The 15,501-nt window shown below is 43.0% G+C and overlaps 1 protein-coding gene across 1 annotated transcript in view; it reads left to right on the top strand.

Annotated features, from left to right (window-relative positions):
• The window catches only part of LOC137324916 (nuclear receptor subfamily 6 group A member 1-like), a 159,737-nt gene that overhangs the window by 121,697 nt on the left and 22,539 nt on the right, over positions 1 to 15,501 (top strand). Inside the window, exon 8 of the mRNA XM_067989608.1 lies at positions 2,203 to 2,324. Coding sequence (XP_067845709.1) covers positions 2,203 to 2,324 — 122 coding nt within the window. The remainder of the gene's footprint in view (positions 1 to 2,202; positions 2,325 to 15,501) is intronic.

Below are 15,501 nucleotides of genomic sequence, written 5' to 3'. Positions count from 1 at the left end.
AGTTTAGAGACTTAATTTTCATTGACCTTCTCAAATCATTGTCTTTGCGATGCACAAATTGTAATTAACCTGAGCCTGGTTTATTTCTTACCAACCAGCTAATTTCCTGAATGCCCAATTACAATAATAAAGGAGCCAAACTGGTCAAAAAGGAATGCAGAGCATGAAATTCCTCTCCTTCCCAATTATTGTAAAGAAGTAGATGTGAGTTGAAATACTGAAGACAGGAATTTTTATATCCGTCATGGTTAGTGTTTCTATCTTGTAGGTTGTCGCTAAACATCTATTAACACGTTATATATCAATTTAAAAGCAGCATGGGCTCACCACAGATAAGAAATTCTGAGAATTCTATTCATAGGTCTGTTTTCTATCACTTTTTAATACATCTACTTTCTTAGTTAAATTAGCAAATATGGAAAATTCATCCCATAGAAATTCACCTTAGAACTAAAAAAAAAATCCCATATTGTACTGCAGTGAAATCTAAGGTTGGAATTTTACTTGAAGTAAAATGTGCAAAAATAAACCTTGTATATTGTGATCAACATAGGTGTTTCTTAATCTGTATACACTTAGATGGGTTCAAAGTAGAAGAAAAGAAAGGAAGACTTGCATTTATATAGCACTTTTCACAACCTCAGGATGTCCCAAAGCGCTTTACAGCCAATTACGTACTTTTGAAGCGTAGTCACCATTGTAATGTAGGAAACTTGGCAGGCAATCTATTTTAGTGATGTTGGTTGAGGGATAGATATTGGCCAGGACACCGGGGAGAACTCACCTGCTCTTCTTCGAAATAACGTCATGGGATCTTTTACATCCAGCTGAGAGGGCAGACAGGACCTCGGTTTAACGTCTCATCCATTATCAGAATTTTAGCTATGATGACAGAGTGGATAGGCTGGGGTTGTTTTCCTTGGAACAGAGGAGGCTGAGGGGGGATTTGATTGAGGTGTACAAAATTATGAGGGGCCTAGATAGAGTGGATAGGAAGGACCTATTTCCCTTAGCGGAGGGGTCAATAACCAGGGGGCATAGATTTAAAGTGATTGGTAGAAGGATTAGGGCAGAAATTAGGAATTTTTTTTTCACCCAGAGGGTGGTGGGGGTCTGGAACTCACTGCCTGAGAGGGTGGAAGAGGCAGAAACCCTAAACACATTTCAAAAATACCTGGATGTGCACCTGAAGAGTCGTCACCTGGAGGGCTACGGACCAAATGCGGGAAAGTGGGATTCAGCTGGGTGGCTCGTTCCTCAGCCGGCGTGGACACGATGGGCCGAATGGCCTCCTTCTGTGCTGTAAATTTTCTATGATTCTATGACCCGAAAGACTGCTTAAATGCAATTCTTATAAAAACTAGGCCAGTTAGAAAAGTGCTGGTCAGGCTTAAAATCATTGTCTGAAGATAGGTGTGCTGTTACAGACTGCAGTATGCACATATCAGTGAATAATGTGCATCCACATACTGTTCTAAACACATTGAACTGCAAGCTAATGAAGGTGATGCATACTGCTGATACAGGGAAGGGAAAATCAGAGGGCAAGTTACGTAGCCTGACTAGTCTCCAAGTTCAAGAGACACATAGGCAGAGGCATGAGAACAGCTCAGTTACCAATCCTCTGAACTCGGGACTGCATGGCACAGGAGGGGAGAGAAGAGAACCCACAAAATGGCACCAAGGGAAATGTGAGAAAGTGCTGAACTGTGAATGGATTGTTATCTTTAAAACTGATAAAATTGAGGGCAATTAGGACGCAAAAGTAAAGATTGCAAAAAAAGAGTTGGTATTCATGGTAAATGTATTGTTTTTTAAAACAGAAACATTCTTAAACAGGATATCTAATTACCAGATGTATAATTATAGGGGACAGACTACTGTACATCAAGAACTAAATCAGCTTTTTTTGCTCCTGCTTCTTTAGAAGGTACATTCACTCCCACCACAAAATATATATCCATGGTTTGGGACAATAAGGTTCAGTCACTAATAAACTAATTGAGTTGACACTGTTGTAGCCCACTTAACTATTATAAAATTGCTAGTCTAATTAATTTAACTACTTACAACTTGAAGCCTTCGTCTCAGGTATTTGAGTGTGATGTGATAAATATTAGACCAAATGTTAAAACACTGCAGGAGACTCTATAGCACAGCGTGACTGTAAAAACTAAACTAAAGGCACTGTTCATTTTATAGGTGTACAGATGAGACCGTGGAAGTAGCAGAGCAACTAATCTACCTCTTCAGGAAGTTCCGTCAGCTGGCGGTCACTGAGGACGAATATGTCTGCATGAAAGTGATCAACTTCCTCAGTCAAGGTACAAGTACAAACCAACTGCAGCAGGACACAGAGCAGGTATTGTGGTGAAATGTTAAAGAGCCTGCCTGCTGGGAAAAGTGCAAGATGCCCATCTGTGGGAATCAGCAGAGCTTCCCCAGGATATGAGTGGGTTGTTTTGAGCATCGAGAAATACTCGTTCTTGCCTGTGTAGTTCATGCATTCCGAAGAGCAGACCTGCAATAAGTGGCAGCTGCATTGGGAGTCGGGGAATGCTGAGTGACAGGTGGCATAGATTATAGAGCTTTCCCTTTGAGAGATAAAGAGAGATCTTTCTTGAACAGCACTGAAAGTGTTGCACGGTGACCGCACAATGAGATGGTTCAGAGTTATATCGCAGCTCCATAAAGCTATGGGCTAGAAATTCGGCTGTGTAGCGCCCGTTTTTCAGGCGCTACGCGGCCACCTGAGGTCCCAAAATGGAGTCTGGAATGCGCGCACACACTTCTAGCATGACGTGCGCAGACGCCATTTTGGTAAAGGGGTACGTGCAGACGCAGATAACGAACGTCGGCAGCATGTAAAATAAGGAGAATATGCATTAGATCAGTGTGCAACGCTGTTTTAAAGGGATAGATACCATTTTAGCACTCAATGCTCCAGCCAATGCACTGTCTTAACCACGACCATCTGAACATGTCTTAGAAGGCCTGGCGGACCCCCCCACGACTGCTATTTAAAGGGACCATGCAGGATTTACAGGTGAGTGGCTGGATTATTGCTTTGGCTGCTGATGCATTTGTAATTGTTTTTGGAGGTCTCCTCAACTTGAATACTAGAACGTGGGGATATAGCTTAACATTTAGAGCCAGGATGTACAGGAGTTAAGTTAGGAAATGCTTTTACATGCAAAGGGTGGGAGAAGTTTGAAATGCTCTTTTGCAAATGGCAGCTGACGCTAACTCAATTGTGAAATTTAAATATGAGATTGATAGATTTCAGTGAACCGAGGGTATTAAGGGATATGGAGTTAGGTCACAGATCAACCATTGAATGGCGGAACAGGCTTAAGGGGCTAAATGCCACTGCCACTTGCTGCCTCCTGTTATGTTCCACATTCTTCTGCAAGAAAGCAATATGTGTGTCGGTAGTGTCCTGCAGGGTGTCTGGGTGATGTGCCTGTTGTGGTTGAATAGTTGCCAGTGTGTGTGACCTGTAACTTGTGGGTGTGCAGCTTGCAACAGTGGTAATGTGTGAGGGTGAGAGGAAGCATCTGATTGGAAGAGTTGCGTACTGATGGGAAGAGTTTGTTGGTATGTGGATGAGTGTGGTGTAGTGTGTGGAGCAGTGGATGCGGCTAGTGGTGTAGTTGGTAGGAGATGCCACTTGACAGTTGACCTCACTAAACTTGACCACTCGTGTCAAAGCATTGAACTTCTTCCTGCATTCATCCATGTTTGTGGTGCTATGCACCTGGCATTGACTTCGTCTCCTGTTGCCTCCCACTTCTTCTTGAGCATATGTCTGGAGGGCCATTTGCCTCCCTGTGGATATAGGATGCCTCTCCTTCTGTCCACCTCTTGAACTAAGGCCTCCAGTGCATCATCAGAGAACCTTGGTGCCGCTCTCTCACAGGCCTGGTACAAACTCAGATCGGCAGATTGGTGAGGTCTGGCATGCAGATTGGAGGATGTGGGATTTAGTAGTGCGCAACCTTTATTCAATGTTTTAACATAACTCAACAGTTTGTAAGCATAGGGACAGGACAGGCATCTATGTTTCACGTGTACAATGTCTGATCTCCGTTCAGACTCAGTGCGGACCCGTATCTTTATTTCTTTGCAAATAAGAGGTGCAGGCTGCCTTTAAGAGATGCGAGCAAATCACGCGATATTTGGGACCCCTGCTGGTGAGAAGTGCGAAGCTGGTGAGAGCATCACAGACAGGCCTGATTGCTGCGCTACAATCAGGTAAGTGAGGAAGCAGCACGAATATCTTGTGCTGCCTGCATCAGAACCACCGGGCGCAGGCTAATCGCGCAGCGCGATGCCCGGGTTCGGGGGTTAACCAATTTAACCCCCCATTTCTCTTAAAAATTCAATTCACCATCTTTGATCAACTTCAAGGAAAATGATCATCGAATAATTGGCATCCATAATGTAGATTTCATAAACATACTAGTCTTCGGTAAGTGGCTCGTGGTTGTTCAGGTAATCGTCTTTACCCAGAATGAGGTAGCACAACAGATGAGATCTTCCTTGCTTGTGAATGTGAATGCGTGCAAATCCCGAGTCCCCACGGCATCCAATCTCAGGGATTTAGCATGGTGAATCTTGGTTCCTGTTGTTTTAAAGTGGTCTTCCTTCAGTGCCCAAGGGGAAGAGGTAATGATAATGGTAAACTTGCCCGGATACCAGCATGGTTCCTGTTATCTGAATATGGACCTCTGTTTTTGTCAAAGGTTGGGGGTGGAAATCATGGAGCCATCTGTGACAGTGTTTGCCTCCCCCTCCCTGTGAATGAAAAAGGATATGAATAAAATGAAAGTAAGAAAAAGGAAGTTGCCTTTAGGAAACAGATAAATGTGTGAAATTTGGTTATGAGAATTAGGTCCAGAATACAATTCTATTCAGCATGTAGAAGACACTGTGTTTTCCTGCAATAACTCATGAGTTTTAAATCTGCTCAGACTTGTCTAAAGCCAAGACTGGACGTTTTCTCTTTGGTTTTTTTTTGTTGGTATCTAACCGATTAGCTTAAAAAGAAGCTGTACACTGTTCAAAATTGTAAATTTTAACATATTTTCAGAAAACAGAAATCTCCATCCCTCCCAATATACTGAAAGGTTTTATGCTTGCAGCAACTTTTTTGCCTAATTTGATTTGACTCTCAGACTTACCTGTCGTCATTCACTTGCCATCATCATGACGAGAATCTAAAAGCAAGAACAGCAGGATGTTCCACAACGTATACAGCAATCCATTTTCTAAAGGGACACGTTGATTTGAATCTTTCATTAGGAGTGAGTTGAAATTTTAATGCTTCTGAATAAATGGAAATCATGCTGATGTATTGATTTAAATTTTCAATTTGGTTTAGATCTTATCCCTTGTGATAAACAGTAGAATTATTTGCCCTATTAATGAATATTGACCGGTGCATGCAAATTGGTTTGCTATGTTTTGCCAATGTATAAAAGTACACTTAAAAAGAATCTAATCATCAATAACTCTTTTAGAAATCAAAGTTGCAAAGACTTATGATTGCTTTCCATTTTATTTTTTGCTCATTACTATTGATTTTTTAAACATGTATATTTTTGCTTTAAAACATGAGTGCTGGACCTCAATGGGACAAATAGTCTGCTGGAACTATTGACTTAGCTGATGCAAAGGAGACTATAGTGTCTTCCAGACTATTCCATGACATGATGAATAGATTGTGTCCCTCAACACCCACACCCCCGTACCCCTTTCCAACCCCATGTTGGAAATATGCTATTATTAATGCTACCAAGGGTTGTTAATCCTTCTTAATAATAAATTCCACAATGATTCGGGCCCGAGCGTGACCGAACATGCAAGCTTTATTATAGACACAAGAGCAACGTTCTAATGAGTTATACCAAACAAAAAGTATTTATATAATAACGTTCTAATACAGTTATATCAAATAAACAAGGATGATACAACCTGTCCCAAGGAAGTTTCAAGCTGATCAGGTCTGGTATCGTAGGGTGTGTAGGCCTCCGTTGCCCCAGAAGTTGCTTTTACCTTTGGTGGGACAGTGTACCAGTTTATATATCTTTTTGAAGCATAGTTGCTTCTAGTAGCTTCCCGACATTAGTCTCATGAGGTCATCTGTCCTGAACATCTCCCCCCACCAGGGTGCCCATAGTTCCCGACATCTTTATTCGTTCTATGGTATTAACTGTTGTCCATTCTATCTATCTTATGGGAGGGACGTGCCCTTATCGTTCGGTGTATTTGGATTGCTCGGATGCAGACATTGATGATGTCTCATCCTGCATATGCCAATCACGAATGTTACCTAATTGTCTGAACAAAGCTCCTGCAATGAACATAACAGGATTAGTCTGTGTCCAGGTCCTGAGTCTTTGATTATGCCTTGGGACATTTTGTTAATGTTTCTGACAACTTGGTCTTCAATGTGTCTGTTCACAGTTTTATTGTCTTTGCAATATTTTCAATCACTTTGCCTGATGTCAGGCATATAATTTCCTGTGGGATGCTGGTTCCTGTTGTATTCTCACAGATTCGAGGCCTGCCCACAGCCTCGCTTTGCAGGATGGGATAAATGACTATGACTAGTCCTAGAAATCGTATTTCTTACACCCCACTTTGTTCTGCATCCACCCCACGGTAAAAACTCTCCTTCAAGTCACTTTTCAAACACCCAACTGCCGAGCCTTTGGCCCTCCATTCGCCACAATACTCCCTCACCTCTACTTTTGACGCTCTTGCCCCCCAAGCAGAAGCTTTACTCTCCCCATCCTGTTCATTTCCCCATGGGAGGGGCCCAACTTTGCGCCCTAATAGAAATATAGAAACATAGGAACAGGAGTAGGCCATTCAGCCCCTCAAGCCTCTTCCACCATTCAATTAGATCACGGGTGATCTGTGCCTTAACTCCATTTACTCACCTTTGTTCCATTATCCTTGGGGTGTGAAACCTCCATGAACAACAAAGCCCCTAATCAGGAGATACTTCAAAAAAAAATCATTTGCCTTCGAAGTCCGCTACGGGTGGCAGCCATGTTTGAAAGCAAAAACATTTTAGACCCAAAGTAAGGGGTATGGAAGTATTCTCTTAAAGAGCCAGGCTTCTGAAACTCATTTGGATCAGTTTAGATGAGGATTTTAAGAACAGAATATAAACGTTGCAGCCAATGACAGCTTTTGACACTGAATCTAATTCTTTCCTATATTTGAATACTGGTGTTTCTTTACATCAGTTAGTACAGACACATGCTTCCTTTTAGCCAGTAAACTGCACTGCTCTGGAACAATGTGCTCCACGGTCAGCAGGTGTCCCATTAGTGGGCATGGTCTCTATAATGGGCAGAATAGAACAGGCAGATATTAAACTTTGACACAAAGCAAATGAATTGATTACATCTGTTTTATGGTGAATATAAAAATTAAGAACATTCAGGAGTGGAGTGATAACTACAAAGGTGCTCCCAACTGCAATTGCTGCTCCCCTCATTAACACCAAACCACACATTGCACTGTTAAAAATATAACATGTATGCAAATAGGTATCACAGATGTAGGGCAGGAGTCTCTTAATGCAAATTAGATAATTACCTGCGTATTTTGTATTCCGCCAAACAAACTGGTGTTTTACAAGGAGTTTTATGTTCTTGCAGTCCTCCATTTTGTACTTATCTGCCTAATTTTCACAGGAGGCAGTTCAGAGCCATGCAACAGGACAGTTGTCTCTCACAAGCCTCTGCCACCAATGCGATGTAATCTTTGGGTATTTAAGCGAGCATTCCCTTGTGCAACAGCCTCTACACACTTTCCGCAAGTGGATCTTGCACACTCTGTGACAGAAAAACTGCTGCTCTGTGGTTTTGTGCCCCTGTGGAAGCCTTGTACTCTTTAGGACTCACACAGTCCTAAAGCATTAATGCCCAGTGCACTTTATTTCTCTCTAAGCCACTCTGGAAGGTGTTGTTACAACACATCACACTTAAGCTGAGCTCTGATTGCAAATAACTAGATTTTTTAAAGAGAAATTAATCAAGTAAACCACATGCAGAACAGCACAGACTGCAGCAAATGGTCTGATCCTTTAAAAGTACACTCTGCTCCTGACAGCAGTTCTGTTTCACCCACTCTGCTGTCACTCTTTCTCATTCTCTCTCTTACACTCACTCTCTCTCACACTCGCTTTCTCTCACACACACTCACTTACTCTCACTCTCTCATACTCTGGAGCTTCCCACACCGGAAGCTTAAATGTCCCATGTGCCATTGAAATGACGGCTCTCCAGCAAATTTCATGCAGACGTAAAATAATGTACAACCAACATTTCCAGGTTGAATGATCATCTGTTGTTTACACCTCTCAAATGTAATCTTCCTCAATTAATGTGGTTTGGAAGCTGAAGGCAAAAACTGACAGTAAAAGCTTCTACAAGTATATAAAAAGGAAGAGGGTAGCTAAAGTAAACATTGGTCCCTTAGAGGATGAGATTGGGGAAATAATAATGGAAAACAAGGAAATGGCAGAGGAATTCAACAGATATTTTGTATCTGTCTTCAGAGTAGAAGACACTAATAACATACCAATAATAGTAGAAAATCAAGGGGCAAAGGGGAGGGAGGAACTAAAAACAATCACTATCACTAGAGAAAAAGTACTAGGTAAACTAATGGGTCTAAAGGCTGACAAGTCCCCTGGACCTGATAGCTTGCAACTAAGGATCTTAAAGGAAATGGCTGCAGAGATAGCGGATGTATTGGTTGTAATCTTCCAGAATTCAATAGATTCTGGAAAGGCCCCAGCGGATTGGAAAACCACAAACGTAACACCCTTATTCAAGAAGGGAGTGAGACAGAAAGCAGGTAACTATAGACCAGCCTAACATCTCTCATTGCGAAAAATGCTAGAATCCATTCTTAAGGAAGTAATAGCAGGACATCTGGAGACTCATAATACAATCAAGGAGAGTCAACATGGTTTTATGAAGGGGAAATCGTGTCTGACAAATTTATTAGAGTTCTTTGAGGAAGTAACGGGCAGGGTGAATAAAGGGGAACCAATGGATGCGGAATATTTGGATTTCCAAAAGGCATTCAATAAGGTGCCACATAAAAGATTACTGCACAAGATAAGAGCTCATGGTGTTGGGGGTAATATACTGGCATGGATAGAGGATTGGCTAACTAACAGAAAACAAAGAGTCGGGATAAAAGGGTCTTTTTCAAAATGGCAATCTGTAACTAGTCGGGTGCCGCAGGGATCAGTGCTGGGGCCTCAACTATTTTGCATTCAACATATATCAATGACTTGGATGAAGGAACAGAATGTGGCCAAATTTGCTGATGATACAAAGATAGGTGGAAAAGTAAGTTGCGATGAGGACACAAAGTGTCTGCAAAGGGATATTGACAGGTTAAGCGAATGGGCAAAAATTTGGCAGATGGAATATAATGTGGGAAGATGTGAAGTCATCCACTTTGGGAGGAAAAATAAAAAAGCAAAATATTATTTGAATGGAGAAATACTACAAAATGTTGCGGTACAGAGGGATCTGGGTGTCCTCGTACATGAAACTCAAAAAGTCAACATACAGGTGCAGCAGGTAATCCAGAAGGCAAACAGAATATTGGCCTTTATTTCTAGGGGGATGGAGTATAAAAGCAGAGAAGTCATGCTACAACTGTACAGGGTGCTGGTGAGACCACACCTGGAGTACTGCGTACAGTAATGGTGCCCTTATTTTAGTAAAGATATACTTGCATTGGAGGCAGTTCAGAGAAGATTCACTAGGTTGATTCCGGGTATGGAAGGGTTGTCTTATGAGGAAAGATTGAACAGGTTGGGTCTATACTCATTGGAGTTTAGAAGAATGAGAGGAGATCTTATTGAAACATACAAGATTCTGAGGGAACTCGATAGATGCTGAGAGGATGTTACCCCTCATGGGGGAATCTAAAACTAGGGGGCATAGTCTCCAGAATAAGGGGTCGCCCATTTAAAACGGAAATGAGGAGGAATTTCTTCTCCCAGAGGGTTGTGAATCTTTGGAATTCTTTACCCCAAAAAGCTGTGGAGGCTGAGTCATTGAATACATTCAAGGCTGAGTTAGACAAATTTTTGATCAGCAAGGGAGTCAAAGGATATGGGGAAAGGGCAGGAAAGTGGAGTTGAGGTAAAAATCAGATCAGCCATGATCTCATTAAATGGCGGAGCATGCTCGAGGGGCCGAATGGCCTACTCCTGCTCCTATCTCTTATGGTCTTAAGGCAAAAGCAATTTCCCAGAAGCCAGACACACCAAAGCTGAATGACAATCTTAGAGCTCACTCGGCCTTTGCTTTAAACTTATACAGAATAACAACAGCAAACAACACCTTGCATTTATAAAGCACCTGTAATATAGTAAAACGTCCCAAGGCGCTTCACCGGAGCAAAATCAGATTAAATTGTCACCTTGTCAGAGATAGAGACATTCGGACGGGTAACTAAAAGCTTGGTCAAAGAGGTAGGTTTTAAGAAACGATCTTAAAGGAGAAGAGAGAGGTAGAGAGACGGAGAGATTTAGGGAGGGAATTCCATAGATTTGGGCCTAGGCAGCTGAAGGGATGGCCGGCATTGGTGAAGGGAGTGGGGGATGCACAAGAGACCAGAGTTGGAAGAATGCAGAGATCTCGGAGGGTTATAGGGCTGGAGGAGGTTACAGAGATATGGAGAGGTGAGGCCATGGAGGGATTTGAACATGAGGATGAGAATTTTAAAATCGAGGTGTTAAAGTGTGTCTGCTTTAGTAAAGATAAAGAGATAAGCATTTTTCAATACAAAGGATATCTTTTGTTGATGACAGCATTTATTTATTTGTCCATCAAGGTACTAATCAGTTAAGGAATCAGAGGAGACAAGACTCGAAGCTCCACACTCCCAGATGGGGTGTAGTGTGTGTCTATGCTGTGGTTCGGAAGGTATTGGCACCCTTCGAGTGCCATATAGCCTGCTGACTAGAACAACGTTCACCTGCCAAGAGGTTATAACTATGCTCCCCTCTATGCTAGACGACCAGCTACTACCATTGCGATGGCCGTAAACCCAAGACTAGGAGACATGCAGAATAGCAGTATGTATACATGAGGGATATCTTGTGCTCTTGCTTGTGTTTTTTATGCTCTTGGAAAGGACCAGGCAAGGCCAAATCTCATGGCCTAGCAATTGGATTGCGATCCCGTTGCATGTGCCTAATGAGGCCAGCAGCAGGGCCAATAACAATAACAACTTTTTTTTATTCGTTCATGGGATGTGGGCGTCGCTGGCGAGGCCGGCATTTATTGCCCATCCCTAATTGCCCTTGAGAAGATGGTGGTGAGCCGCCTTCTTGAACCGCTGCAGTCCGTGTGGTGAAGGTTCTCCCACAATGCTGTTAGGAAGGGAGTTCCAGGTCAGGATGGTGTGTGACTTAGAGGGGAACGTGCAGGTGGTGTTGTTCCCATGTACCTGCTGCTCTTGTCCTCCTAGGTGGTAGAGGTCGCGGGTTTGGGAGGTGCTGTCGAAGACTTGCATTTATATAGCACCTTTAACGTAGTAAAACACCCCAAGGCACTTCACAGGAGCATTATCAAACAAAATTTGACACCAAGCCACATAAGGAGATATTAGGACAAGGTAAAGTTTACGGTGGGTGCAAGGTGGGAGGCCAGTCAGGAGAGCATTCGAATAGTCTAGTCTAGAGGTAACAAAGACATAGATGAACCTTTATAACACACTGGTTCGGCCACAACTGGAGTATTGTGTCCAGTTCTGAGCACCGCACTTTAGGAAGGATGTGAAGGCATTAGAGAGAGTGCAGAAGAGATTTACTAAAATGATTCCAGGGATGAGGGACTTCAGTTACATGGATAGACTGGAGAAGCTGGGGTTGTTCTCCTTGAAACAGAGACAGTTGCGAGGAGATTTGATAGAGGTATTCAAAATTATGAAGGGTCTAGACAGAGTAGATAGAGAGAAACTGTTCCCATTGGCAGAAGGATCAAGAACCAGAGGACATAGATTTAAGGTGATTGGCAAAAGAACCAAAGGTGACATGAGGAAATATTTTTTTACACAGCGAGTGGTTAGGATCTGGAATGCACTGCCTGAGGGGGTGGTGGAGGCAGATTCAATCATGGCCTTTAAAAGGGAACTGGATAAGTACTTGAAAGGAAAAAAATTGCAGGGCTACGGGGATGGGCGGGGGAGTGGGACTAGCTGGATTGCTCTTGCATAGAGTTGGCGCGGACTCGATGGGCCGAATGGCCTCCTTCCCTGCTGTAACCTTTCGATGATTCTATGAGGGTTTCAGCAGCAGGTGGACCTCACTTGCTTATTTCCGGCAAGCTGCTGGGACCTGTCACGACCCCAGAGGCAGTTCGTCGGTCCCAGTGAGCAGCAAGTTTGTTAGAAGAGTCCGGGGGTGGGGGATGCAATTGGGAAGGGGGTACGCGGGGGCTGGAATCAGCCCGTGGATTTAATGTGGAGCTTCCTGGCTCTACAATAAGGTAAGTAAAAAAATTCAAACTTACCTTTACGGACCACTGGTTTGGCTGCCAAGTGCCTGAAGAAACTGACCGCAATATGCGCAACCAGATGTTGAGAAGAAGGCCTCAAATGGGCGTTTAGCCCCTTTTTTGCATATGCAAAGGACTTCTCACCTGTTCCAGATGTGTGCCCCGGACGCCAGCCGTAGAACCTTTATATCCTTATGTTGAATGGTAATTCCGTGTGTTTGTCAAATGAAAATTGACTAATTTATTGACTCGTCCTAATAGTTTTACAACCGATTCTAATAACACATAAAGCAGCAAACACCAGTAGCTTCAGTTATTAAGCAGTGTCCTGAAATGCCGTTCAGCCCACAATTTGATTAGTGAAATTGGAGCGTTGTGAGATATCGATCATGTAAATTCATAGTGCAGCTGTGACCTGACACAGCTTGTGAGATTGTAATAGTTGTGTCACTGGTAAAATAACATCCATACGATTTAATATCATTCTTGAGCATGAATCCCCATTTTGAATTCGGACTTGGGTCTTCATAATCTAATTTTAGATTGACTAAATTTCCCAAAGAAGGCTTCAAGTTTTTCAATAACCACATCGGTGCAAAGGAGAAAGAAACAGCTGAAACGCATCATCAGAATTCAAACCAATTTCAATGGTCAAATAGATCCAGTCACCCAAACCACTTCTGTTCTGATTTGAATGAAAATTTTATTTGCACCCCAGCTTTCCTGAAAGCATCTTAACAGTCAGTCAATCAAGATCTTGCAAGTATACGGGCGATTGCTGACTCGGGGCAAAAAAATGATCCATGCTCTCAGCAACCCCATGCTGATTACGTGGTGCCCTGACCTGGGTTCTAATTTGAATATGGCCCCTGCATGTTTTTCATAAATGCAAGGAGTGGAGTGCCAGAGATGCAGGGAATCCTGAGTGCAGCAGGTCTTAAAGGGCTGCTACGCTTAAAGGGAAGCACAATCTTGTTTTTGGTGGAGACTTACTGCTTGTACTGAAAATGGCTGAAGTAGCACCAAGAACTGTATCCATCGCTGAAGTTCCTGCTGGAGGAGGTGGTGCTGAAGAAAGTGACCCATTTTTGGGACACCAAGCATTCAACACCCAGCATTTGCCCCATCAGCAATACAGTCTGCCAAACACGGGGTCCCAACCCTCATATCTTACACCCCTTCAGTATCACGTCAACAAAACTTGGGAGCAGATGAAGGCTAAGGATTCCTACCACTCGCGCAAGTGTTGCATATTTTTTCACCCACTCACTGTTGACTTGCATGATCCTCCTGGTAGTGTTTAGACCTGACCACAGGGCTATACCTCATGTTACATTGCAATGCTGACAGCATCTGTTTGCTCTGTTTTTGTAAGAGAAGGCTGGCCACAACCTTCGGGAGAGAACCTTTACTGGTGGGGACTATGCCGCCACAACCACATACGGAATGGACCCAATGGATTGATACCTCACCAAGTTGTACTGATTAATCAGCAGAAGCTCTTTGTGCAGTCCTTTGAGAATTTTCAGGGCTCCCTGCATGAAATAGCAGAAACCATGCAGCTGTGCTGCTTCGACATATGTGTAGGTGTCCAAGAGGGTTTGGGGAACCTGTAGAGCACCATGCAGTGAGTGGTAACCTGCAGTGGGGAGCCTCCAAGGCCAGAGAGTCCTCTTCCTCCTCCAAATCCAAGACAGCCTTTGCTAAGCCCATTCAAAATTAGATTGGAAAGGTGGATGAAGAAAAAGGGGGTGACGGAATATGGGAATTGGGGTGGGTAAATGTGATTAGAACTAATTGCTCGCATGGAGAGTAAACACCAGCAAGGACTGGTTGGACCAGGTGGCCTGTTATCATGTCGTACCTTCTTTGTATGTATTTCTATGTATTTCTTGGAGGTGAGATGAGGGGAGAAGGCGACTAATAGAATGTAATTTTCAGAAGACCTGTTTCCATTCTTGGTTCTGACTCGCAGGCCTGTCCCATGCATGGCAATGCGATCTTCATGTAGGAATTCCATCAATTTTTTGACTCATTTTTAATCCGGGCAGAAGAAAAGATCTATTCTTCCAGGGTTAAGTCTAGGCATTCGTTCTGGTGGACAGTGGTAGCACAGAGGTGAGCCTCTCATTGAGGTTTTACTGTACGGCAAGTTCCAGATTTCTGCAATGTTGGAGCACAGGTGAGCCGAGGTCCTTCCACCGACCGAGGGAATGTCACCTTATTGCTCTCTCATGTGTCCTCTAACTGCCAGTTAGCATTGGCAGATGTTTGGGAAAAGTACACCTACTTGGAGTGGAAACTGGAACAAGGAAATTTAAAAAAGGAGCAAATAAAATAAAATTGGTATACCCAGTCCCATCCTTTCATATATTTAAAAACACTTCTATTATATCGCCCCGTAATCTGCACTGCGGTAACAAAAAAAGTCTCAACTTTTCAAGTCTTTCTTTGTATTTGTATTTCCTCATACTAGGCAATATCCGAATGAATCTGCTTGATACCCTCTCCAAAACCTCGTTATCCCACTACGTAGAGCCCAATATTGCACACAGTACTCTAAAGTCAATAAAAGTAGATTTAAAAAGTCAATCAGGGAACCTAGATTTTAAGCTACAAGAACTGCATGGAGAAAATCAGTCATTTCACTATGATTGTTATTTTAATATGAATAATCAAAGCAAACTTTTATCCTGCATCAGCTCTGCTTTACTGTACACAGCTGTCACCATTCCATGATGTGGAGATGCCGGTGATGGACTGGGGTGGACAAATGTAAGGAGTCTTACAACACCAGGTTATAGTCCAACAGCTTTATTTGAAATCACAAGCTTTCGGAGCTTTCATCCTTCGTCACTCACCTGATGAAGGAGCTCCGAAAGCTTGTGATTTCAAATAAAGCTGTTGGACTATAACCTGGTGTTGTAAGACTCGTCACCATCCCAGACAG

The sequence above is a fragment of the Heptranchias perlo genome, chromosome 9, assembly GCF_035084215.1.
Source record: "Heptranchias perlo isolate sHepPer1 chromosome 9, sHepPer1.hap1, whole genome shotgun sequence".
Classification (NCBI taxonomy): Eukaryota; Metazoa; Chordata; class Chondrichthyes; order Hexanchiformes; family Hexanchidae; genus Heptranchias; species Heptranchias perlo.
This window is presented reverse-complemented; position numbering and strand designations above follow the sequence as displayed.